General features: G+C 48.3%; 1 protein-coding gene across 2 annotated transcripts in view; it reads left to right on the top strand.

Annotated features, from left to right (window-relative positions):
• Positions 1-1197: 1197 nt before the first annotated feature.
• Positions 1198-27563, top strand: part of LOC105496179 (HCK proto-oncogene, Src family tyrosine kinase) — a 48905-nt gene continuing 22539 nt past the window's right edge. Inside the window, exons 1-5 of one of the 2 annotated variants that reach the window (XM_011766330.2) lie at positions 1198-1458; positions 20350-20470; positions 22022-22064; positions 22420-22519; positions 23328-23426. In XM_011766330.2, coding sequence (XP_011764632.1) covers positions 20351-20470; positions 22022-22064; positions 22420-22519; positions 23328-23426 — 362 coding nt within the window. In that variant the 5' untranslated portion in view covers positions 1198-1458; position 20350. Of the gene's footprint in view, positions 1459-17429; positions 17604-20349; positions 20471-22021; positions 22065-22419; positions 22520-23327; positions 23427-27563 lie in introns of those variants that run through there. The other variant, XM_011766331.3, reaches the window with a different exon arrangement.

Raw genomic sequence — 27563 nt, 5'->3', positions numbered from 1 at the left:
CGGTAGCCCCGATCAGCTGGTAGAACGGGAACAGAGAGACACAGTATGATTCTTGTACATTTTGGAGATTTTGGAGGTGTGTTACACAGAATTTAGGGTGATAGCCCCTGTGTTTTCAGGAGAGGGTGTGTTCTGCCCTTGCCTGGAGCTGGGCACAATCCCATCCACTTGGGACCTCAGTCACCCTCCAGCCTGACTCCTCACCTCTCCAGACCACCTCCCCCAGTCTGGGAGTCCTCTGAGCTGCCCGGAAGCCAGGGTGGTTCCTTCGGGCGGGGAACTTTGCATGGCCAGGGTAGTTCCTTTGGTCGGGGAACTTTGCATGGCCACGGTGGTTCCTTCGAGAGAGGAACTTTGCGTGGCGTCTGAATGGAGCAGGCCTGCGGAAGGGAAACCGCTGACCACAGACGGGCCTGGAAGTCTCGGGCCGCGGCGCTGGCGGGGCCGGGCCAGAAGGGAGGGGTCGGAGTGGTGGGGGAAAGGGATCACGATGCTTCCGGGGTAGGGTAAGGCCTTTCCAGGGTGGGGTTGGAATCTTTGAAGACTGTAGCAGGAATCCTTTGATAGGTGGGGTTAGGATCTCTGAAGGGCAGGGTTGGAGTCTTTGGACCGGCGGGATAGACCCCTGGGGATTAAAACTCTTAGGCGGCGGCAGGTTGGGATCGCGCAGGAGCAAGAGCGGTATTGGAACCCTGGGGTTAGTGTTCTAAATCTTTAAGGCAGGGTTAGAATCCACTGAAGTGAGAGTTCGGATCTTTCCATTGGGCAGATTAGAATCTTTGGGGGCAAGTTTAGTTTAAAAATCCTTTGGCGGGGCGGAGTTAGGATCTTGGGAGCATGGGAGCGGGTGCTGGGGTTCTTAGACTGGAGGGTTCGAATCCCCAGGGGTGGCATTTGGGATCCTTCGGAGACTGCGGTAGGACGCTGGGCGGTGGGATGGGGAGGTGTTAGGGAGAGTAGAGCGGAAGGAATGGAGGTTAACATCCTTGGTGGACGCGTTAGAAGCCTCCGATGGATGATGCTAATTTTTTTTGTTTTTTCTCTTGGTGGCGGGTTTGGGATCCTGCTTGCAGGAGACGGAGGTTATGACCCTTGGGGAGCAGGTTAGGAACCTGGGGTGGCTTCTGAGTCTTCGGGGCGGCGTTAGGACACTTGGGGCGGAGTTAGCATCGCTCAGGGCGCGGCTAAAGCGCCCAGATGGCCTGCGGGCACCACCGCGTCCCTGGTCCCAGTCCGGGAGCACGTCGGAGGCTTAGAGGCGAGTGGGAAGGGACCCAGACAGTGCAGGGCGAGACACGCCCGCGGCACCAAAGCCCCTGCGAGCGCTGCCCCCGCCTCTAGTTCTAGAAAGTCAGTTTCCCAGCACTGGCACCCCGGAACCTCGGGGGCTGCCGAGCTGGGGGGGCGCTCGAGCTGCGAGGATCCGGGCTGCCCGCGAGACCAGGAGCGGGCGCCCAGGTGAGTGCCGCGCACAGGGGACCGGGAATATCCGGCCCGCGAGGGGTCCCAGGCGGCGGAGGGAGTCTAGGGGAGTGGGGAGGGCTGGTTACGGGTGCTGCTGAGGGCAGCGAGGAGAGACGGGAACGTCGGGGGAGCCGCGGGTAGCCTGTGATGAGGGGTCGACTGCCAGGGGAGGGTGCCCAGGAGAGGGGCGGCACTGCTGCGGACTGCTGGATGCCAGGGGGAGGGGAGGGGAGGCCCGTGCAGTGACTTTATCCACCATTTCTCTGGGCTGTCCAGGTTCCCCTTCTGCGGCGGGGTGGGGGGGATTTTTTTTACTTTAAAAAAAAAAAAAAAAAAGAAGAAGGAAGGGATGGGGCTTCACAGAGCCTGGGAGGGGAAGGCCCTTACGGTTCCCGGTGGGGGCCGGGTCACGCCGGGTTGGCAGCCGGCTTGGGGAAGGGGGCAGTTGGGCGGAGGCCTGACGTGTGAGCCACACCCAGGCCGGCTGCAGCTGGTCGGCTCTCTGCCCCTCCTCCCACAGCAGGTCTAGGTCAAACCCCTAAACCTCCTGGCCCAAGACTGCCATGCCCTGACACTTTCCTCCTTGTTGGACGAATTCTCCCTCTCAGGATTTGTTTCCTCATCTGTAAGCCGGAGCTATGATGTCTTTCTTGCAAGGATGCAGGAAATTGGAGTATGTGAGAGGTGGTGCCTGTGAGAGACAGTTAGGCCAGTGGGTAGGGGAGGGGGCTTCTAGAGGCAAACTGCCTGTTGGGCCTGGGGTAGAGGATTTGGCCTTTCTTTGCTTCTGTTTTCACAACTGTAGGATGGGGAGAGTAATAGTACCTCCTTCACAGGGTTGTTTAGAGGATTAATTGGATACTGAAGGAGCCGGGTAGGGTGACTCACTCCTGTAATCTCAGCTTTTTGGGAGGCTGAGGCAGGTGGATCTCTTGAGGTCAAGAGTTTGAGACCAGCCTGGCTAACATGGTGAAACCTCGTCTGTACTAAAAGTACAAAACTTAGCCAGGCGTGGTGGCACATGCCTGTAATCCCAGCTACTCTGGAGGCTGAGGCACGAGAATCACTTGAACCTGGGAGGTGGAGGTTGCTGTGAGCTGAGATCGCGCGGCTGCACTCCAGCCTGGGCGACAGAGAAAGACTCTGTCTCAAAAAAAAAAAAAGAAAAAAAGAAAGAGAGAGAGAGAGAGAGAGAGAGAGAGAAAGAAAGAAAGAAAGAAAGAAAGAAAGAAAGAAAGAAAGAAAGAAAGAAAGAAAGAAAGAAAGAAAGAAAAGGCAAGGTACTGAAGGAAAGCTCTGAGAGTACTGTCTGACAGTACACAGGTTTAATGTATCTTAACATTGCCCTAGCTAGACACATGGCCCCGCGTTCTCAGACTTCGGCCTACATCAGCATCACCTGGACTGCTTGTGAAAACACAGATTGCTGGGCCGAATCCTAGAGTTTCTGATTCAGTAACTCTGTGCAGGACACTGAGAACTTCCATCCCTGGTGATGCTGCTGCTGCTGATCCAAGGATGGCACTTTGAAAACCACTGGGGTAGCCTATGCCTGGCACAGAAAAAGGCCTCAATACATATCAGTTGCCTTATCCCATGGTTTTTTCTTTATGGTCCTTTTTTTTTAGGGGAGGGGGTGACAGGTTGAAATACAGAAAAGTGGGCCGGGCGCAGTGGCTCACGCCTGTAATCCCAGCACTTTGGGAGGCCGAGGCGGGCGGATCACAAGGTCAGGAGATCGAGACCACGGTGAAACCCCGTCTCTACTAAAAATACAAAAAATTAGCCGGGCGCGGTTGTGGGCGCCTGTAGTCCCAGCTACTCGGGAGGCTGAGGCAGGAGAATGGCGTGAACCCGGGAGGCGGAGCTTGCAGTGAGCCGAGATCGCGCCACTGCACTCCAGCCTGGGCGACAGAGCGAGACTCCGTCTCAAAAAAAAAAAAAAAAAAAAAAAAAAGAAATACAGAAAAGTGAAGAGAATAATATATTAAATATCCCAAGAATCCACCATCCAGAATTAACAAATGATAGCATTTTGTTGTGTTTGCTTCAGATTTTAAAAAATTAATTTACTAAAAGTAACAGAAAAATTTGAAGTCTCCCCACCTTGTGTCACTCTCAGTCCTGTTTCTATCCCTCCCCAGGGGGCAACCGCTGTCGTGATTACAGTCCTTCCAGGCTGTGCCTTTAAAAATGGATTGTGTATAAGTGTATGCATAAACAGCACATATTATTGTTTTGTGTGCTTTAAAAATGCTATCTATGCGGTGGCTCATGCCTGTAATCTCAGCTGCTCGGGAGGCTGAAGCAGGAGAATGGCTTGAACCCGGGGAAGCGGAGGTTGCAGTGAGCCGAGATCGCGCCATTGCACTCCAGCCCGGGCAGCAAATGCGAAACTTCATCTCAAAAAAAAAAAAAAAAAAGCTATCTAACTGTGAGACTTTTCTGCAATTCTGAGAAAGGGGATAGCAGAGGAGCATATTTGCCCCTTCTTATCATTAAGTTGTCAAAATCTATCCAGGATGAGAAATAGAAAACAGAGGCCTCATTCATTCCTTCCAGCTGCTGTGGAGTATCCCAGCAGGTGACCACTCTACAGTATTTCCCATTCCCCTGTGGGTAAATACTCCAGTTGTTCCTAGGTGTACACTACAATGAACAATATTGCCAGGAGCATCCTGGATATGTAGCTTTCAGCCCATGTACAGGTGTTTCTTGAGGAAAACACCAAAAGGATGGATGGCTCCCCAGAGAGGGCACCTGTCACCCTCCCCTTTGTGCGACAGGAGTACTGAAGCCCGAAGGGTTACTCAGGGACTCTGGGGCAGAGAAGAGAAAAGAATATTGCTCTGCTGACCTCCCAGCTGTCCCTGGATCAATGGCCCTTCTTCCAGGCCTCATGTTCTCTGCTGTAAGGCGCTTCACTTGCCTGACTCACTGTGCCTGGCACTTAGTAAGTGTTCAAGAAAATGGAAGCATGAATCTTTTGATGGAACAATAACAATATTTTCATATATCTTTATGTAGTCTTTTCTATGCACTTTTAAATTAACATAATTAGTATAATGATACCCATAGATTATATTTATCTTATTTGCTTTGTATTACATTGTAGCATTTTCCAGGTCATTAAAATGTTCTTAAATTTTTAGTGGCTGCATAATATTCCACTGTTTGCCTGTATTAAAATTTGCTTAACGTTTCTAACAGAGCAATCTTTTTTTTTTTTTTGAAACGGAGTCTCGCTCTGTTCCCCAGGCTGGAGTGCAGTGGCACGATCTTGGCTCACTACAAGCTCCACCTCCTGGGTTCATGCCATTCTCCTGCCTCAGCCTCCTGAGTAGCTGGGACTAAAGGCGTCCGCCACCGCACCCGGCTAATTTTTTGTATTTTTAGTAGAGACAGGGTTTCACCATGGTAGCCAGGATAGTCTTGATCTCCTGACCTCATGATCCACCTGTCTGTCTCCCAAAGTGCTGGGATTACAGGTGTGAGCCACTGAGCCCGGCCAGCAATCTTTTATACAGTTTGAAATTTTTAGAAATATTTTAATTGAGGTGAAATTCACATAACTTTATAAAATTAACTATATGATTTTTAAGTGAACAATTCAGTGGCATTTGGTATATTCACAACATTGTACAAGCACCTCTCAGTAGCTCCTAAACATTTCCATCACCCCTGAAAAAGGAAACTTCGTGCCCATTAAGCAATTACCCCCATTCCCCCATCCCCCTGGCGACCACCAATCTGCTTTTTGTCTCTACGGATTAATTTATTCAGTACATTTAATATAAATCGAAGCATACTATGTGACTTTCTGTGTCTAGCTTCTTTCACTTAACATAATGTTTTCCAAGATTCATCCACATCGTGGCAACTATTAGTACTTTATTCCTTTTGTGGCCAAATAATATTCCATTGTATGAATATTCCACAATTTATTGACCCATTTAACTGCAGATGGAAATTCGGGCTGTTTCCACATTTTGACTGTTGCGAATAACACTGCTATGAGCATGCATATGCATGCGCGTATTTGTTTGAGCACCTGTTTTCAATTCCCTTGGGTATATACCTAGAAGTAGCGTTACTGGTTCATATAAAAGTTCTATCTTTAACTTTTTGAGGAACTGCTATGCTGTTTTCCACCATTTTACATCCCCACCAGTAACATACACGGGTTTCAATTGGCTTCACATCCTTGCCAATGCCTACTATATTTATTATTATTATTATTATTATTATTATTATTACCATTCTAATGGGTACAGAAAGCATGAATCTTAAACTCATTCAAACCAGGCTGCCCTCTGGGGGTTCTTACCCCTAGGAAGTAAGGAGAAAGTTGTCTACACTCTAAGGACTAGCCAGGGCTTGGACTTTAAACTCTCCTAGAAAGTAAATTCTACAAGAGCACAAACATATTTGTCCTATAAACCACTGTATCTTCTAACGCCTGGCACCTGAAACATAGTAGGGCCTCAAAAAAACACTGAAGGGGCAAACGTAATGAATGTTGGACAACCTCCTCCCTGCCTTGCCTGAGATATTTCAGCTGCTCTCCCCCAACACCCCTCCACCCACAGTGATTATTTTTAATTAGTTGCTAACATTTAAATTCAGGAGAGCTCACATAATCTGGATTTCTGTCTCCTAAAAAATTAGAAGAGTTAGCAGCCCTGAGACTAGAACCCACGTCTCCAGTTCTCCTCAGACAACCTCAGTGGAGCTGGGGACTGCCCTGGACTGTCCAGCTTGCACAGCCCTTGCCAGGCCCACTTACCTCATGCGCAGAACCCTCCAGGTCCCTACAGTCATTTGAGTTTTCAAACCCCACCCTTTGGGTCATGACAAGGCTTCCTTTTTTAAAGAAAAGGAACATGAAGGGCTGGGCGTGGTGGCTTACTCCTGTAATCCCAGCATTTTGGGAGGTCGAGACAGGCAGATCATCTGAGCTCAAGAGTTTGAGACCAGCGTGGGTAACATGGCAAAACCCTGTCTCTACAAAAAATACAAAAATTAGCTGGTTGTGGTGGCACATGGCTGTAGTCCCAGCTACTCAGGAGGCTGAGGTGGGAGGATCGCCTGAGCCCAGAAGTTGAAGGTTGCAGTGTTCTAAGATTGCAGATACTGCACTCCAGCCTGGGTGACAGAGCAAGACCCTGTTTCATAAAAAGAAAAGAAAAGAAAAGGAATGTGAAGCCTAGAGAGGGTAAATGACTTTCCCAAAGTCACACAGCAAGTTAGTGGCACAATCTCTCTCAGCCTCTGTCTGTCTTTCTTACATCTTTTTTTTTTTTTTTTTTTTTTTTTAGTTTAGTTTTCTTTATCTATACAAGTCATCAAGCAATCAGCTTCTGCCTTTCTAAATACCCCAACCACATATTGGTCCCCACCCCATTTTTCCAGTTTCCTCCCCCACAGGACTGGGAGTTTGAATGTGCTTTCAGAGGAGTGGGTAATGATGCAGAAGCAGCCTGTGCTTGAGTGTAAATGTGCCCTGGTCTTGGCCCTGGTTGTGGTCCCACAGCTCTGGATGGCACTGTGCTAGGACGTGCACTCCTGCCTCTCCCCTTGAGTCACCTCCCTGAGTTCCAGGTATCACCCTGAAATCCTTTGGCCCAGGAGATATAAGTGCAGCCAAGAGAACAGGAGTCCCCGCCTCATCTCTACCAGAGAAATGAAGAACAGTCAATACAGCACAGTAGACGACCCCGAGTCTGAGTGCCAGCTCTGCCAAAGACAGGTTGTGATGCACTGGGCAAATCTCTTCCCTTTCTGAGCCTCAGTTTCCACATCCAAAAAAAATGGAACTGAGGCCAGGCGCGGTGTAATCCCAGGACTTTGGGAGGACAAGGCAGGTGGATCACCTGAGGTCAGGAGTTCGAGACCAGCCTGGCCAACATGGTGAAACCCCGTCTCTACTAAAAATGCAAAAATTAGCTGGGCATGGTGGTGAGTGCCTGTAATCTCAGCTACTCAGGAGGCTGAGGCAGGAGAATGGCATGAACCCGGGAGGCGGGGTTGTAGTGAGCCAAGATCATGCCATTGCACTCCAGCCCGGGCCAACAACAGCAAGACTCCGTCTCAAAAAAAAAAAAAAAGAGGAACTGAGAAGGATACTACTCATGATTCCTGCAGCATGATTCCTTTTATGTCAAAACACACAGACACACACACACACACACACACACACACACACATACACACACACCCACACCCACTAGTCCATCATAGCATATATGTCTTAGTTTGAGTTTCTCCAGGAGGAGACTCTAGGCAAGATTTCAAATGCAAATAGTTTGTTTGAGAGCTGATTCCAGAGACCCTTCTAGGGGAGTAAGGAAGTAAGGCAGGGAACGGAAGGCGGTCAGTAAAGGTGTCTTCTCAGTCCAGTTACCACTGCAGGCACCTGGAGCTCACTCCCACTGAGGAGCTGTGGGAGCCAGGGTAGAACAGGCTCTAGAGGCGAGGGAACCGGGGTATTTGTCCACCCACTCCTGTCTTTAGTTGAAAACTACTCCTGGCGGTGTGATAATTCTCTAGCACTTTCGGCTTGCCAAGCTCACAGGCAGAGCAGGCACCCAGTAGCCACAGAGAAACCTCTGAAGGTGCCGGCAGCTGGAAGTCCAGCCAGAATGTGCGGAAATGGTAAAGGGCGGAGTGATAGAGGCAGAGCACTGACAGCCTCTGCTTCAACATACATGTTTGTAAATGCAGAGGCAGAGGCCGAGGTCAAATGCTGGCAGAGGCTAGCTGGGTCGGGGAAGAGGTGGCCATGGAGGGCTTAGAGAATTAGTAATCCAAGAGTGTCCTAAATGTATCTGTAATGTTTTAATCTTCCTTCCCTTCTTGCTTTTCCTTCCTTCCTTCCTTCCTTCCTTCCTTCCTTCCTTCCTTCCTTCCTTCCTTCCCTCCTTTCTTTTTCTTTCTTTCTTTCTTTCTTTCTTTCTTTCTTTCTTTCTTTCTTTCTTTCTTTCTTTCTCCTCCTTTCTTTCTCTCTTTCTTTCTTTCTTTTCTCTTTCTTTACCTTCCTTCCTTCACCCTTCTCCTCCTTCTCCTCCTCCTCCTCTTCCTCCTCCTCCTTTTTCTTCTTCTTTCTCTCTTCTTTCCCTTCCTTCCTCCTCCTCCTCCTTCTTCTTCTTTTCTTTGCTTCTATTTTCTTTCTTTCTTTCTTTCTTTCTCTCTTTCTTTCTTTCTTTCCTTCTTTCTTTCTTTCTTCCTTTTCTTCTCTCTCTTTCTTTTTCTTTTTGAGACAGGGTCTCACCCTGTCTCCCAGGCTGGAGTGCAGTGACGCTATCATGGCTCATGCAGACTCAACCTCCTGTGCTCAAGCGATCCTCCCACCTCAGCCTCCTGAGTAGCTGGGATCACAGGCACATGCCATCACACCCAGCTAATTTAAAAAAATCTTGTAGAGATGGGGTCTTGCCATGTTGCCCAGGCTGGTTTTAAATTCCTCGGCTCAAACGATCCTCCTGTCTTGACCTCTCAGAGTGCTGGTATTACAGATGTGAGCCACCATGCTTGGCCTGTAATGGTTTAATTTTTTTTTTTTTTTTTTTTGAGACGGAGTCTCGCACTGTCACCCAGACTGGAGTGCAGTGACACGATCTCCGCTCACTACAAGCTCCGCCTCCCGGGTTCACGCCATTCTCCTGCCTCAGCCTCCTGTGTAGCTGGGACTACAGGCGCCTGCCAACATGCCCGGCTAATTTTTTGTATTTTTAGTAGAGATGGAGTCTCACCTTGTTAGCCAGGATGGTCTCGATCTCCTGACCTCGTGATCCGCCCACCTCGGCCTCCCAAAGTGCTGGGATTACAGGTGTGAGCCCCTGCACCTGGCCAGTGGTTTAATTTTTAACAAGAAGGATGCACTAATGTTTTACTAGGTGGTAAAAAGTCATTTTAAAAACAAAATACATACCCTTCAAAAATGACAGAAACTGAGACCTGGAGCTTTGTCAATTATTAAAAAAAAAAAAAAGTAAAAGGGTCAGCACATGTGTTACTGTGGCTTTGAGGATTCCATTTGTGGAGGACAGGTTTGGGGGCAGCTGACCTCTCAGTACCACAGCAGGTTAAAGTGAAAAGTGGCCCTGGTGGTGAACTGGCCACTGTGTCCTCTCTGGAAGAGGAAACTTCCACTGAGTAGCAGCCAAGGAAAGACTGCTTCTCTCCCAGCAGAAGCGAGCAAATGTGCATCACCCTTCTCAGTTTAAACATATATTTATAGCTATTGGTTTTCTTTTTGTTTGTTTGTTTTTGTTTTGAGATAGGGTTTCACTCTGTTGCACAGTCTGGAGTGCACTGGCACAGTCTTGGCTCACTGCAACCTCCACCTCCCGAGTTCAAGCAATTCTCCTGCCTCAGCCTCCTGAGTAACTAGGATTACAGGCATGCACCACCATGCCTGGCTAATTTTTGTATTTTTAGTAAAAACAGGGTTTCACCATGTTGGCCAAGCTGGTCTTGAACTCCTGACCTTGTGATCCGCCCGCCTCGGCCTCCCAAAGTGCTGGGATTACAAGCGTGAGCCACCATGCCCGGCTGCCATGCCATTCTAAGGAACGTTTGTCAAGGCTGTTAAGGAGCCTTTGGCCAAAGTCTCTTGGCAGAGGTCCCCCAGAAATGGGCAGGCTTCAGTCTCCCTGCCACACTCAGTCATTGGCTGGGAGCAGCCCTTGACAGCAGTGATGCAGCCCATGAGAGCAACTCTGAAGCACAGCAGCTGAGCTGCTGATCAATTTCTCCAATCGTACTCCTGCAGTTGGATATCTGAGAGGTGCATCCTCATGACCACCATGTTTAAGAGGTGGTTAGGGGTATGAAGACTATAGCTGGGAACAGGCTAGACAGTGATGGCACGCGCCACCATGCCCGGCTAATTTTTGTATTTTTAGTAGAGTGGGGTTTCACCATGTTGGTCAGGCTGGTCTCCAACTCCTGACCTCAGGTGATCTGCCCGCCTCAGCCTCCCCAAGTGTTGGGATTACAGCTGTGAACCACAGTGCTCAGGATGACTTACATTTTAAAAGGCTCACTTATTTGTAAAAGGCAGAATAAGGATTCAAACCCAGCTCCATCTGACTTCAAATCTCATGCTCTATTTTCAAACTGCCCTGCCTCCTGCCTACCTTGGAGATAAAATCATTCCAAGGAGGTTCACAGTTGCTCTGGAATTCTGAAATTGACCAAGGGATCCAAAAGTAACATTGAACATGCTATGAGTTTCATATGTGGTTGAACAAGTGGTTGAAACACATGCATCTCAGAGCCAACCCTATGGCTGAGCCAGGCAAATGACCAAAGGCCCTGAGTTCTCCTTCAGTATGTTGCTCTGTCGCTTGCCATCATGTGAGCCAGGGCCCACACAGCTTCTTGGGGCTGTTACTCCACTTGTCCAATGAAAATGCTGATCTCCCAAGTTTCTTCCTGCTTGCAAAATCAAAGTTTTGAGCTCTGTGAGAAAGAAGCTGAGGCTCAGTAAAGGGAAGAGGTGAGAAGTCAGGAGTGACCCCTAACTGTTTATTAGGGACAATAGTCACTCAGGGATAAAGACAGTTCATTCAGAAGACAGTCAGGGAACCTGAGGAGAGGGAGCTGCTAGACTCTGCACCCCTAAGGCACTGCTCAGGAAGTTGACTCCTGTTGGGGAAATACTTTCTTCCCACCCCCATGGCTGAGCTGTTCTGAGAAGAGAAAGTTCCTGTAACTGAACAGCCTTAAGCCCTGGGCCCCCAGCGGTCTACCTTCTTGAGAGTGCTGTTTGGGTTCCTCATTCTCACCTTCCCCTTCATTGCCCACACCCTCTAGGGCTGACCTCAGTGGATGATGAGAGGCAGGAGAGCTGAGTGCCAGTTGGACCTGCCACTGACTAGCCAGGGGACCCACTATCCCATGGGCTTCCATTTCCCTATCTGAAAAATAACTTCATAATTCTGCTCTGTTGACTTTAGCCAAGTATGATGAGGCCCATAGAGAGTGGAACATAATACATCCATTCCACAAATGTGTATGGAGGGCCTATTAGATACCAGGTGCTTCTTTTTTTGAGACAGTCTTGCTCTGTAGCGCAGGCTGAAGTGCAGTGGCATGACTACAGTTCATTGCAGCCTCAACCTCCCAGGCTCAAGTGATCCTCCCACCTCAGCCTCCCAAGTAGCTGGGACTACAGGCACATGCTGCCATGCCCAGCTAATTTTTTTTTTTTTTTTGGCAGACACAGGGTCTTGCTATGTTGTCAGGACTGGCCTCGTGCTCCTGGGCTCAAAGCAATTCTCCCACCTCAGCTTCCCAAAGTGCTGGGATTACAGGCATGAGCGCCTGCACCCAGCCTCTATAACCAGAGGCCCTTTTAAGGCATGGCTGCAGTGCCATCAGCTTAATGAGGTCCGTATTCCTCCCATCCTCACCTACTCTAATAGGTTAGTACCATCTTACCTTCTCTTCTACCAAAACCTGGTATCAGGGAGGTCTTTGCCATCAGTCATTTACACTTAAGTGTGAATCACAGTCCCTTATAAGAAATCCCTCTGCACTCTTTGGGCAAGACTCTTTGATGTTTAAGGGGGAATAAATCCAACTCAAAACTGGCTCAAGCAGAAGGAGGTTACTGGAAAATCCCTGAGATATCAGCTTCAGGCAAGGCTTTCTTGACTTTGCCGTGCTGCTGCAGGCCTTTTTTTCCAGCTAGAAACCAAAGGCTGGCTCTTGTTGGCCAGAATTGAATCACATGCCCATCTCTGCTTCTTTCTTTCTTCCTTCCTTCCTTCCTTCCTTCCTTCCTTCCTTCCTTCCTTCCTTTCTTTCTTTCTCTCTCTCTCTTTCTTTCTTTCTCTCCTTCCTTCCTTCCTTCTTTTTTTTTTTTTGAGATAGAGTCTCGCTCTGTCACCCAGGCTGGAGTGCAATGGCGCGATCTCAGCTCACTGAATCCTCCACCCCCCAGGTTCAAGCGATTCTCCTGTCTCAGCCTCCCAAGTAGCTGGGATTACAGGTGCCTGCCACCATGCCTGGCTAATTTTTTGTATTTTTAACAGAGATGGGGATTTCACCATGTTGACCAGGCTGGTCTTGAACTCCTGACCTCTGATGACCCACCTGCCTCTGCCTCCCAAAATGCTGGGATTACAGGCAGGAGCCACTGTGCCCAGACACCCATCTCTGCTTCTATTACTGCAACTCTCATTGGCTAGATTTGGTCACAGACCCACCTGTACAGCCAGGCATTGGAGTCAACTCTATCCCAAGCTGTAAACTGAGACTAGGGGAGGAGTAATTCCCAAAGGAAAATTGGACAACTGTTGTTAGAAGAAGGGGGAATGGATTCTATGCAGGAAAGAATTGCAGCTGCTTCTTTCAGAGAACTTCTCATCCAACATCTCGTTTCACATTTAGAGAAACTGAGGCTCAGAGACAAGTTGAGACTTGCCTACGGTCACACAATGAGCTTATGGCAGAGATGGGACCACAATCCAGGGCTTCACACCCCCAGCCCTTGCAGGCTTCTGCTTAAGCATAGAAGCTCCCAGAAAACCATCTCCAGCCCACTGCATGGATGCTCAGGCAGGCCCTGGCCTCTCCGCCTTGAGCTTGACTCCGAGAGCACAGGCCGAGTCTCTGAGGCCTCCACAGCCAGCATGGTGACCGTGGGAAGCAGCCAGGCACAAGCAAGCTGACCCCTCTCATTTCCCTCAGCGGAGGCTGAGGTGATGAGGAGCAGGTTTCAGGTCCCCAGAGTCAGCAGTGGCCTGAGGAAGTGTCTTTACCAGGGATCAGCAGTTCTGAGTGGGTGTGCACCGAGGCAGGCTACTTCTGCTCCCAGAGCCTGCTTTTGAAACACATTAGATGAGAAATGCGTATGCAGAAGTTTTACACAGTCCTTCACATCCCTAGTCACATAGGACCTCAGGCCAAGCCTGAGAAGCAAGGCCTCCTATTTAGCAGGAAAGAAAAATAAGGCTCAGAGAGGGCAAAGGACTTGCTCAAGGTCACATCCCTAGTCGGTGGCAGAACTGCGATCCAAACTCAAGTGTTCTGACTCCCAAGTTCAGCCTTCATTCTGCTACGTTGGTGGATCTCAAATTTTAGTGTATATACTAATTTCCTGCAGAATTGTTAGAACTACAGATTCCAGGCCCTCACTCCCAGACACTGGTTCATTCAATCCAGAGTGTGATGCAAGAATATGCAAGAATCAGTGAAGACTTTTTGAGTTCAAATGGCAGAAACCCAACTCAAGTTGGCTTAAGCAAAACTGAGAATTTATTTGCCTGTGGACTGGAAAAATCCTGAGGTATATCGGCTTCAGGCACAGCTGGAGCCAGGTGCTCAATTTATCTTCAGGAATTACTTAATCTCCATACCTCAGCTCTGTTGTCCTCTCTGGTGGCTTCACTTTAAAGCAGCTTTTACCTTGATGATGTTGAGGTGGTTTCCAAGAACTCGAGGTTCCTACATCTCAACAATCCTTGTAGAACGAGGGTGCCTTTTCCCTAATTTTTCCAGCAAAATCCCAGAGCAGACTGCCTCAGTGAGGAGGACATCTATGCCTATAGCTGAACCAATATCTGTAGCCAGGGGGCCAGAGGATACGGGATTCTCTGATTGGCCAGGCCTGTGTCAAGTTGCCAATCCCTGAAGGCAAGGGTGGGATCCGCCCCACCAAACCTCATGCACTGAGTGGGAGAAGGCTGGTTCTCCAAAGGAAAATCCAGGTACTGTTGTCTGAAGAGGGACAGATGCTGAGGAGGCAGGAGCAAAAGAGGTTCTCTAGGCTTCTCAGCTAGAATGTTCACATGAATCGCCTGGGAACCTTGTTAAAATGCACATTCTGATTTGGGAAGTGGGGCCTGAGATTCTGCATTTCTTACAGCTCCCCTATGAGGTTGAGGCTGCTGGTTCTCAGGCTAGCCACACTCTGAGCACCATATTGCATTTCTAAACTCACTCAAGCCACTTTGTCACAAGGCACTCTGCAGCGAGGCCCTGGACTACATAAACCTCTTTCTTCCATCATTCTCTCCCCACTTTCACCCCATCGCCTGTTCCCAAACCCACCTGAATAATATCAGCGCCATCTGTTTGGGAACCACTCACCAACATACCATAAATTCTGCTGACAAATCACGGTTGAAGAAATTGTCCATTGTGCCCTCCAGTGACTTCTTTTTTTTTTTTTTTTCTGAGACAGAGTCTTGCTTTGTTGTACAGGCTGGAGTGCAGTGGCACGATCTTGGCTCACTGCAACCTCTGCCTCCCAGGTTCAAGTGATTCTCCTGACTCAGCCTCCCGAGTAGCTGGGATTACAGGTGTGTGCCACCACACCTGGCTAATTTTTTACATTTTTGTAGAGTCAGGGTTTCACTATATTGACCAGGCTTGTCTCAAACCCCTGACCTCAAGTGATCTGCCCACATCGGCCTCCTAAAGTGCTGGGATTACAGGCATGAGCCACCGCACCCAGGCCCAGTGACCTTCTTATGAGGAGCCACAGAACAAATTATCTTGAATTTAGTACTCAAAAAATACTTGTTTCTGTCAACAGACAAATTGTTGTGCTTCCTGAGATCTTATGGTGATGTTGTACAAGTTTCCATTTTTATCTTGGCTACTAGGAAGCTCAGAGATAAATCTAGTACTCAATGGTAGTAGCAGTCCCATCCTGGGCTTCTAGTTCAATAATCTTTCCCTTCTATATGGTGTAGAGTAACGCTTTTTGAGACTTGCAGTGCTCTGTATATGGTTTAATATTATAAGCTCCCTCAAATCCTTTTCGGAAGTCAGTTCTTCTTTGGAATATTCTTGACTTTCCTCCAATCTTTATCTATTCAGATCCTCCCTGTTCTTCAAAACCCAACTCATTATCTTGCTGCTCAATTATTATTATAAACAGGTTGCTTTTTATACGAACTTACTAACATACACATAGGCACATACATTCATTTTACAAGAGTGGTTTGATGTTGTACATGTTTACAGTTTGCGTTTTTCACCCAATAAGTATTTTAGCAATCTTCGCATGGCCCCTCCTATCTTTAGCACTCCCTAGTAGCTTCTTTTTCTTTCATTCTTAAAATTGTGGTAAAATACATATAACAAATTTTCTGTCGTGATCATTTGCAAATGTACACTTCAGTGGTATTCAGTCCATTCAGAATGTTGTGCAACCCTCACCATCATCCATCTCCATAACTCATTTCATCTGAAACGCTACACCCGTTGAACACTAACTCCTCATTCCCCCTTTCCCCAACCCTTGGCAACCACCATTCTACTTTCTGTATCTCCTAATAGCTTCTTAGTATGTGGCTTCGGAATGTAATTGTGTGTCCAGTCTCCCCTTCTCAACTCGGTCGTAGGAACTATGTCCTGATGCTTTTCTTTTCTTTTTTTTGTTTTTTTGTTTTTGCCCCGTCTTATGGTGCTGACAGACGCTTTTACTTCCTACTACATAAAGCATGGCACGCCAGGCATGCAGCCATTCACTCACTGTGCATGACACTCCTACTGTGTGCCAGGAGGTACTGGGCTAAGCACTGAGGAATGCAGGCGTGAGCACCAGCCTTTCCTGTACTGCAGTGATGGGAGCATTCTGTCTCTGCATGTTTGGATACGGTAGCTCTGAGCCACAGACGGCTGTTGAGCACAGATGGAGTCATAGCTGAGATGTGCTCTAAGAGTAAAATCCACACTGAGATGTGAAGGCTTAGTACAAAAAAAAGAATGTAAAGTATCTCATTAATAATTTTTTATTTATTATATGTTAATAATTTTGATATATTGGGTAAAATAAATACATCTTGAAATTAATTCACTTTTTTTTTTACTTTTAAAAACCTGACTGTAAAAAAATTTTTTTAAATGAAAAATAGGCCGGGCACGGTGGCTCACGCCTGAAATCTCAGTACTTTGGGAGACCGAAGCGGATGGATGACCTGAGGTCGGGAGTTCAAGACCAGCCTGACCAACATGGTGAAACCATGTCTCTACTAAAAAATACAAAAATTAGCCAGGCGTAGTGGCACATGCCTGTAATCCCAGCTACTCAGGAGGCTGAGACAGGAGAATCACTTGAACCCGGGAGGCAGAGGTTGTGGTGAGTGGAGATCGCACCACTGTACTCCAGCCTAGGTGACAAGAGCAAAACTCTGTCTCAAAAAATTAAATAAATAAATACAATTTAAAAAATAGAAACTAAAAATAAATTTAAAAGGGAAATAAAAATAAATGATTTTTTAAAAAGGAAAAAATAAAATAAAATAAAATTTTAATTTTTAAAAATCTGGCTGTAGAAAACTTCAACTTATATTTGTGGCTCGCATGACATTTCTGGGCCTAGTGACCATGAACATGGACATTTCTGATGCCCTGTCCATGCCAGGCAGTAGACATGGTTCTCTCATTTAGGGTGACAATCACATTTTACACACATTTGACTCCTGCCAGTGTATCACTTTTAGAAAAATCACACTTTCAGCTGGGCATGGTGGCTCATATCCCAGCACTTTGGGAGGCCAAGGTAGCAGCATCACTTGAGGTCAGGAGTTCAAGACCAACCTGAGCAACATTGTGAGACCTGCCCCCTTCTCTGCCTCCTGTCTCTACAGAAAATACATTTTAAAAGATTGACCAGGCATGGTAGTTTGTAACTGTAGTCCCAGCTACTAGGCTGAGGTGGGAGGATCACTTGATCCTGGGAGGTCAAGGTTGCAGTAAGCACCACTGCACTCCACCCTGGGTGACAGAGCGAGACCGTCTCTGAGAAAACAAATCATGCTTTATAGTGAGAAAATGGAACTCATGGGAATTCCCTATTTTAAAAAGAGCGAACTTCTCCAGTGTTGCGGTATCTAGGCTTGTGAGTCAGAGGAATTGCAAATTGTACTTGCTTCATGCTCCGGGGCAGTGCCACGTCTGCCAGTAAACAGAAATGGTGGTGGTTAATGTTTCTGCAGCGCTTATTGCATGCTGGGCACTTTGACACTCATCAACTTGCTCAATGCTCACCACCACCCTGTGAGGTAGAACCCTCGCCACCCTTTCTCAGAGACAGCCTTGGATTGTGAATGAACACAGGTCTTCCAAGACCCCTCCCTCGGGACCCTGTGACCATCTTGAATATGTACATTGATCACGTAAGTGAAGCATACGAGGTGCTCAACACGTGTGGATTGGGAATCGCAATGCTCGCAGCTGCAGATCGGTGGGTGCCCAGAGAGGCAGAGTGAGCTATCCTACCTGACACAGTGCTGCTCTTCCCCGAACATCTTTATGCTGACCAAAACATACGAAATGTGAGATCCTTTTATGTCATACACGCCACACAAGGTGCATGTTTAATTTCCCAGAACTGTCATGGACATTAATCTCAAAGAGAGGTGCCGGTTTCAGTTTTAAATGCATGCAAGTACATTAAAATCTGTGATTAATTGATTAATTGTGATAATTTTTTTTTCTTTTCTTTTTTTTTTTTTTTTGAGACGGAGTCTCGCTCTGTCGCCCAGGCTGGAGTGCAGTGGCCGGATCTCAGCTCACTGCAAGCTCCGCCTCCCGGATTTACGCCATTCTCCTGCCTTAGCCTCCCGAGCAGCTGGGACTACAGGCGTCCGCCACCTCGCCCGGCTAGTTTTTTTGTACTTTTTAGTAGAGACGGGGTTTCACCGTGTTAGCCAGGATGGTCTCAATCTCCTGACCTCGTGATCCGCCCGTCTCGGCCTCCCAAAGTGCTGGGATTACAGGCTTGAGCCACCGCGCCCGGCCGATAATTTTTCAGATTAATGATCCAGCACTCCAAGAGTCTGAATGTGTTTCTTACTTTATTTCCAAAAGACAAATGAAGCAAAACTGCTCAAGTCTTGAGGTGGCAAATCTTTCCCAGTTCCCACCAGAAGAGAGAAATCCTTGTAAATAAAAGGAATCTTTTTTCGTTTTTAAAAGTAACTCGTCTAAGCCTAAGAATTTGGGCGTTGTTTATTTATTTTTTTTTTTCTTAAACCACAACACATGTTTATTTTAACAAGATAAGTGTAACTGCTTCTAACGGCTTTAGAAGAAAATGGCAATTGTGCAGAGATGAGAAAAGCAAGCACTTCTTATGTGGTTGTCACAGCCTGCCTTCTCAGCAAATGTGTGTGCACATTTTGAGAAAAGAAATGAAACGTTTCTTCCACTTTTACAATTATGTTTTTATTCTACTCGGAGTAAATGCGTTTTGTTTAAGCATCCTTAAATTAATTGAATACAGCAGCAAAGTCTGCAAGCTCTACCTCCAATATGTTCCCCAAACCTGTCCAATGCTTAACTCCTCTCTGCCCTCACCCTGCCCTGGGCCACCATCATCTCATACCTGAACATTTAGGCAGATTTCTCACAGGGTTCCCTGCCCTACTCCCTACTGTCCACGCCTCACTCAGCCACTGGTGGGATTATTTAAAGTGCAAATTGAATTCCATCATTCTCCTGTCAGAAACTTTCCATCATCCTTAGAATAAAATCCAAAGTCCTCACTGGCCCTCCAGGGTGTGGTGGCCTCGTCACAACCACCCTCTCCCCTGCCCATGCGCTTCAGCCACACTCTCCTGCTTTCAGTGCCTCCAGCTTCTCTCCAAGCACGTGCCAGCCTCAGGGCCTTTGCGTTTGCTGTTCCCTCTGCCTGGAACACTTTTCCCTCAGAGTGTCCCCTGACTGGCTCCTTCGTGTCCTTTAGACCGCAGGTTCTGTATCCCCTCCTCTGAGAGGTCTTCCCCAAATGCCAAATGCCCTGCCTAAAAGGGCCAGACTTGTTGTTTCCCGTAGCACCCTCTCTTATTGTCCTCACACTTTTCACTAACTCAATTTGTCCTGTTATTTGTCCTGTTGTTTATTTGTTGGCCTGTTTATTGTCTCTGTCTCCCATTCGGCTACAGTTGAATTCCTAAGGGCATGAATTTGCTTCCCTTTTTCACAGTTTAGAAAAGTGCCCAGTAAATGTTGGCTGTGTAAATGGATGAATGAATTACCAAATAACTTAGAGAGAAACAGACAGAAAGAGAGGAGGAAGAGGAAGAGGAAGAAGAAGAAGAAGGAGAAGAGAGAGAGGAGGAGGAGGAGGGAGGAGGCGGGAAGGAGAGGAAGGGGAGGAGGAAGGAAGGAAGGAAGGAAGGAAGGAAGGAAGGAAGGAAGGAAGGAAGGAAGGAAGGGAGGGAGGGAGGGAGGGAGGGAGGGAAGGAGTTATAAGCCATTTACAAAATGATACCAGGAATACAGTGCCTTGACAAACTAGATTGTTTGAGCCATGTTATGTGACCTCATCTTGTTATTTAATATAAAAATGGCAATTTATCATCAGATAACACTGTAGTTTTTCTGTAGTGTTTGCTCTGAGCCTGACACTGCACTGAGTGTTTCCCCACCATAGGTCTTATTATTGTCCCCATTTTGCCAATGAAGACCCAAGAGGTGGGTAGGGGGCAGGAAAGTGGTCAGTGAGGTGCTGGTAGGGTGGAGGGGCCAAGGATCAGCTGAGGCTTTCTGACCTGAGAGCCGGCAGTGCCCACCATCTGCTCTGCCCCCCAACAGCTCAACCTGTTACATTTCTGTTATCCTCATGCCATCCTCTGAATAAACACCCATCACGCTGGTCCTTGGTACCCATGACAATGACAGCTTGTCAGCCCTAGGCCAGTGCTATGGCACGTGGACATGGGGAAGCCCAGAGGTGGCAAGGATGGAGTGGGTTCTGTGTGGGGATGATGAGGGTGCTTGGAGCTAGAAGGGGAGTTAAGACTGGGAAGGCCAATGGGAGCCAGTCCGGGGGTAGGAGACCTGGAATGCCAGCATCAGAAGACTTCCCTGCATGAGGCTCTTGGTAACCGGGGCTCACTTCTCTTCTGTCTGCTGCAGGATGGGGTGCATGAAGTCCAAGTTCCTCCAGGCCGGAGGCAATACATTCTCAAAAACTGAAACCAGCGCCAACCCACACTGCCCTGTGTACGTGCCGGATCCCACATCCACCATCAAGCCGGTGAGTAGGGGAGGTCCCAGTTTCCCTGTGGGCTGCCGGATGCTGCCCCAACATTGCCCTAACAGCCTCCTGTCTTCCCAAGGCTGGGCAGGGTGAGCTTGGAGTGAAAGGGAGCTGACTGGCCACCAACAGTGACCCGACTCGACTCTCCGGGATGCAGTGCCAGCATGCATAGGGACAAGGAAGTCACCTCTCTTTTCCTGCAGCCCAGGTTTGACCCGTCAGCCTGGGCTCCACCAAACAGGTTGAGTGAGCATCTCAGGCCTTGGGCCTGGGCAGAAGCAAAAGCAGTGCTGAGAATGATGAGTGACCAGTCATGATAGCAGCTGAAGTGACCACGTAATGGTAGTATCAGCAGCACTGCAAAAATACAGTAACAATTGTCATAGTAATAGTACCAACCATAATTGCACGAGTATAAGACCAAGAGTAGCAGCAGGAACAACAGCAAGAGTTGTAAAAAGAGAAGCAGTCATGCTAGGAGAGGTATTTACCAACTTCTTTTATGTTTATGCAGAGCTGACTATGAACCAAGCACTGTTCTAAGCCTTTACGGTTATTAGCACCCTAATCCTCACAATAATCCTACTGTGTGACACACAGATACATTCTTCTCAAAAATGAAACCACAGACCAGGCACAGTGGCTCACACCTGTACTCCCAGCATTTTGGGAGGCTGAGGCGGGAGGACTGCTTGAGCTCAGGAGTTCGAGACTGCATGAGTTATGATCACACTACTGCACTCCAGCCTGCGCAATACAGGGAGACCCTGTCTCTTTAAAAAAAAAAAAAGAAGAAGAAGAAGTTGCTTAGAACACCACAGTTTAGGTGTCATTTCCCCTTTGCACGGACATTTAGATTGTTTCACATACATAATGGAGCCTTTATTTATGGACTATAAATCATTGGTGGGGCTATGATTTCTTCAAATGTAGTCAGAAAACACCGATCCGGACCAACCCCCTCACTGTGTTTTGAGGGGAGGGGTCAAGCAGCATCCCCCAGTGTGTCCAAGACGGAAGGCCAAGGCCACAACCCAAGAAACCTGGATTCTGGCTGGGCATGGTGGCTCTCCCAGCACTTTGGGAGGCCGAGGTGGGCAGATCACCTGAGGTCAGGAGTTCGAGACCAGCCTGGCCAACATGGTGAAACCCTGTTTCTACTAAAAATACAAAAAATTAGCTGGGCATGGTGGCGTGCGCCTGTAATTCCAGCTACTCGGGAGGCTGAGGCAGGAGAATCACTTGAACCCGGGAGGTAGAGGTTTCAGTGAGCTGAGATCACTCCACTGCACTCCAGCCTGGGTGACAGAGTGAGACTCCATCTCAAACAACAACAAAAACAAAAAACAAAAAACCTGGATCATTTTGTTTGCTGGCTCTGCCCCTAATGTGCTGTGTGGTGCCAGGCATGTCCCCTGCCCTATGTGGGCCTCCTCCCATGACATACAGGGCTAGGGTAAGATGCTCTTGGGTATCCTCAACACAGACCTTCCGTGGGTCCCCACACATTGGTCAGATTCATACCCTTCTCCCATTTCTTCCTTACAGGGGCCTAATAGCAACAACAGGAACACACCAGGAATTGGGGAGGGTAAGTATCTCCGAGCGGATGCAGTGGAGTCACGTGTCCTGCAGAGGATTCCACTAGGCTCACTCAGCTTGAGGCAAAAATCCCAAACAGTCAAACCCTCGTTGAGAATCCCCGAAATTTCCTCTGAAGTACTTTGCACAGGCTATTGTGTTTCTAGAACGCTGTTTAGTAACATGAACAAAACATATTTAGCTTTAAACTTGAGAATCACACCCAGCATGGTGAGATGCCTACTTATACTAGGAGCCATATATTGATGGGTGCGGAGCTGTGCCAGGTGCCAGGCGAGGGTCACCCAGGGCTGTGGATGCACTTAGACGAAACCTCACCCTCCGTGTGTCTCCCTTTCCAACAGGCTCTGAGGACATCATCGTGGTTGCCCTGTATGATTATGAGGCCATTCACCACGAAGACCTCAGCTTCCAGAAGGGGGACCAGATGGTCGTCCTAGAGGAGTGAGTCCCCATCCCACTCCCCCTAAGACAGACCTGCCTCCTCTACTCAACTATGTGCTCTTTTGTGCTTCCATAAAGAACCTGATAGATGGGCTATCTTATCCTGGGTACAAATGTCTAAAGAGAAGCTCATCACAACAGTGGAGGAAGGGTTTGCTCTCAACCTGGATGAAGGGGATTGTGCACTTACTAAGAGTGCACGTCCAGCCTGGGATGAACGGGTGAAGCTTTCTCAGGGAAGCCTTCCTAGGGCTCCTGTGATTAAGCCAACGGTTTTTACCTGTGGACCAGGCCCCATCAAGGTGACCTTAACATTCGGAAATCCTTGGATCTCTGAGTTTTCCACCTCCGATCTCCTATAGCCTTCACCATCGTGGGTATAGTGTCCAGGATGTGCTGAATCCCGAGAATGGGAGAGGTCATGCCTGGTTGGACCCCCAAGCCCACTCTCCCCTATTATCAGCCCCAGCTGAACCATTCTGAGTCTCCATGGGCGCAGGACCCTGCCATGGGTATAGCTAATAAGACCAAAGTTACAAGTCCAGGGAAGAGGAGTGGAGCCGGAGACCCAGGGCTCTGGGCTGTGGACAGGGTGATTCCAGACCCTCAGATGCACAACAGGAACTGTCGTAAGGATCCCTACCCTAATCATGGGCACATGCTGGGGGGCTGACATAGTCACAGCCCTGTCCCTTACCCTACTGGCTTTCTGGAGGCAGGGGATTTTCTAGGTCAATGCTGGGGAGCTTGAGGAGACTGGAGAATGATCCTTCTGCCCCTAACACCTTTACTCCCTCCTGTCCCTCAGATCTGGGGAGTGGTGGAAGGCTCGATCCCTGGCCACCCGAAAGGAGGGCTACATCCCAAGCAATTATGTCGCCCGCGTTGACTCTCTGGAGACAGAGGAGTAAGTATCCTATTTCCTACCTTCCAGAAAGAGTCAAGCAAAGTCAACCTTGTTTGCAACTCAGGACCTCTGCACACACTGTACCACTGCCTGGCACATACTCTTCCCAGGACTCTGGGTTTGACTGGCTCCTTCTCTTCCTTCAGGTTTCATCCTTCCAGTCAGGGAAGAGAGGCTAAAGTGGGTCCCCGCTGTGACTCTTTCTTGTGGAAACCTGTTTTATTCCCTTCTGAACATGTTTTACTAGCAAAACGACCTTGTTTCTTTGGTTGGTTACACGTGCATTCTCTGCCTGCCCTGCAAGGAAGAGAGCTGGTGAGAGCGGGGACTTTGTCTGCTGCTGCATCCTCGGCACAGGCTGGCATGCAGTCAGTGCTCAATAAATATTGTTGAATGAAGCATATGGTCTTGCCAAGAAGGGTCTCTGGAGAGGTGAGACAGCTCACACCTGGCCAGTCATCCCTCATTTGTTGTTTTGTTTTGTTTTGAGACAGGGTCTCACTCTGTTGCCCAGGCTGGAATGCAGTAGCACCATCACAGCTCACGGCAACCTCAGCCTCCCCAGGCTCAGGTGATCCTCCCACCTCAGCCTCCCCAGTAGCTGGGACTACAAGTGTGCATCACCATGCCCAGCTAGTTTTTTAGTCTCCCTATGTTGCCCAGGCTGGTCTCAAACTCCCTGGCTCAAGTGATCCTCTCGCCTCAGCCTCCCAAAGTGCTGGGATCATAGGCCTGAACCACTGCACCTGGACCATCCCTCATTTGATTCATTCGAAAAACACATGCCCATGACTCTTCAAACCCTGTGCCAGGCTAAGGGCTGTGGAAACAAATAAGATATCTCCCTACCCTCAAGGAGCTCCCCGTAACCCATCGTTCTTGGCTGTGGGTTCTTCTCGTGTCTAGTTTGACTCTAAAAATATACTTCAATCATCCATCCATCCACCCATCCATCCATCCATTCATCCATCCATCCATCCATCATCCAACAGATACCTGTTGATTCCCTATTCCAGGGATACAAGATGACTCAGATGGGGCTCCCCGCTGGAGATGTTCTCTGTATGGTGGATGAGGTTGATGATTAAAAAGATGACTATACTGAGGGGTGGCAGTACATCCCATTAAAAACCAGCCAATCAAAAGTTGACAAATGACAGTTCCCATTATTTTGTCTCTTCTGCCTCCTCTTTCTAGCTAGATGGTACTATGGGTTTGGGATGCTTGCCTGTTAAAAATGAAAACATCTGGGCTTTTCCCACTCTAAAGCCACTCCCTTCTGGTTGGGCATGGTGGCTCACACCTGTAATCCCAGCACTTCGGGAGGCCAAGGCACACAGATCACCTGAGGTCAGGAGTTTGAGACCAGCCTGACCAACATGGTGTAACCCCATCTCTACTAAAAATACAAAAAAAGTAGCTGGGTGTGGTGGTGCACACCTGTAGTCCCAGCTACTCAGGAGGCTGAGGCAGGAGAAGCACTTGAACCCGGGAGGCAGAGGTTGCAGTGAGCCGAAATATCACGCCACTGCACTCCAGCCTGGGGGACAAGAGCGATATTCTGTCAAAAGAAAAAATAATAATAATAATGCCATCCCTTCTTAGTGATCGTGGAACTGGGGGCTCTGAGCTGCTTCTCTCTCCTTCTTCCAGGCTTTGCCCTGGGTCATCCCATTCTGTTTCTCCACTCCAGGGTCTGAACACTTACAGAATGCCTGGGTCACCTCATGTGGTCCTTGCAGCAACCTTGGAGGAGGCATGGCTGGTATTATTTCTCAAAGGCAACATAATTGCTAAGTGGAAAATGCAGAGTGTAGACAACATGAATGGGGGGTTATCATTTGCAAACAAAGGCAAAATAATCTAGGTGGGGGGGTTCTCAGACACGAGCAGCATCAGCATCGCCCGGATTGCTGGCTAACAAGTGCTTTCCGGGGCCCCACTGTCAGATTCCGAATGTGCATTTCTAACAGGTTCTTGGGTGAGGTAGCTGCTGCTGCTGCCGCTCCCGGGACCCAGCTTGGGAACCACTGATCTAAATACACATATCTGGCCAGGCGCAGAGGCTCACACCTGTAATCCCAGCACTTTGGGAGGCCGAGGCAGGCAGATCACTTGAGGTCAGGAGTTCGAGAACAGCCTGGCCAACATGGTGAAACCCTGCCTCTACTAAAAGTACAAAAATTAGCCAGGTGTGATGGCGGGCGCCTGTAATCCCAGCTACTCGGAGGCTGAGGCACGAGATTCGCTTGATCTGGGAGGCAGAGGTTGCAGTGAGCCGAGATCATGCCAATGCACTCCAGCCTGGACAACACAGCGAGATTCTATCTCAAAAAACAATAATAAAAATTAAAAATGAATACACATATCTGTCTTCAGGGCACTCAGGGGTCCTTGTGTCTGAATCAAGAAACTGCTAACAGAGGTTGCCTCTGGGGAGCACAACTGGGACCTTGGGAATCAGGGCGGGATGGATTCTTAGTTTCTCTCATTCCCCCTTGAAATAGGCAATACTTTCAAATGTTTCAAAATGCAAATGTGGGGAAGCATGTGGAAGAGAGAGTGAAAAGTCTTCTTCCCACCCTGTCCCCAACCCCTCCCCAGAAGCAACCAGTTTCTCGTGAGTCCTCCCAGATGCTTCTTCCTTATATAAGAACAGACATCTCTTCCCACTTGTCTCACACAAGTGGTAGATACCACACACACTGTTCCATACCTCTCGTTCAGACCTTCCATGCAGCACCTCGTTCCTTTTTTTTTAGAAGGAGTTTCACTGCGTTGCGCAGGCTGGAGTGCAATGGTGCGATCTCGGCTCACTGCAACCTCCGCCTACCGGGTTCAAGTGATTCTCCTGCCTCAGCCTCCCAAGTAGCTGGGATTACAGGCATGCACCACCATGCCTGGCTAATTTTGTATTTTTAATAAAGACAGGGTTTCTCCATGTTGGTCAGGCTGGTCTCGAACTCCAGACCTCAGGGGACCTGCCTGCCTCGGCCTACCAAAGTGCTGGGATTATAGGCGTGAGTCAGTGCTCCCGGACACCTCCTTCCTTTTTATACCACAGGGGGTCTGTCCCGTAGATGTCCTACCGTCCATTTAACCTCTGCCCCATACAGTGGTCTCTTAAGTTGTTTCCAGGCATGTACTGCAGCGAATCTCCTGGTGTATATGTCATTTCTCCCTTGTGCAAGATACATGGGATAACTTCCTAGGAGCAGAATTGTCAGGGAGACCGTTCTTACTTTTACATTGTTGAATATTTTACCATGGCACAAGTCACTTTACAACATGAAAGCAAAGAAGGTAGATGGGCAACATAGCATGGTGATTAAGATCTCGGGTTCTGGAGTTAGACTGCCTAACTTCAAAACCTGCCTCTACAACTTCCCAGCTGTGTGACTCTAGGCAAATTACTTGCCCTCTCTGTTCCTCAATTTCATCATCCATAAAATGGGGCCGGGAGCAGTGGCTCACACGTGTAATCCCATCACTTTGGGAGGCTGAGGTGGGTGGATCACCTGAGGTCAGGAGTTCGAGACCAGCCTGGCCAACATGGTGAAACCCCGTCTCTACTAAAATTACAAAAAGTAGCTGGGTGTAGTGGTGCATGCCTGTAATCCCAGCTACTTGGGAGGCTGAGGCAAAAGAATCGCTTGAACCCAAGAAGCAGAGGTTGCAGTGAGCCGAGATCATGCCACCACACTCCAGCCTGGGTGACAGAGCAAGATTCGGTCTCAAAAAAAAAAGGAATGATACAGGTGACAACTCCATAGAGCTGTTGGGTAGACAGCAAGATAGATGTTAACTTTCTCCCCAATTGATAACAGAGGAACCAAAGGCCCAAAGAGGAAGGGAACTTGCTCAAAGTCAGACTGCAGGTTTGTGGCAGGGCCAAGGTGGGCTGAGGTCAGTCAGGTCTGCGGCTTTTTTCCAACTGCTCCTCACCCTAGTGAAGGTGAGAATGGATTCAGCTGCTGCTGCTTGAACTTTTCCACCCAAATATCTCCAATACTCAGGAAGAATGAAGAAAAGATCCCAGGATATGATCCTAAGTATAAAATTCTTTCCAATCTCACGTTGTAGCTTAGAAGTTCATGCCAACTTTACATTCAACTCTGTATATGCAGAGGAGCATTG

Source organism: Macaca nemestrina, chromosome 15, assembly GCF_043159975.1.
Source record: "Macaca nemestrina isolate mMacNem1 chromosome 15, mMacNem.hap1, whole genome shotgun sequence".
NCBI classification, from domain to species: domain Eukaryota; kingdom Metazoa; phylum Chordata; class Mammalia; order Primates; family Cercopithecidae; genus Macaca; species Macaca nemestrina.
This window is presented reverse-complemented; position numbering and strand designations above follow the sequence as displayed.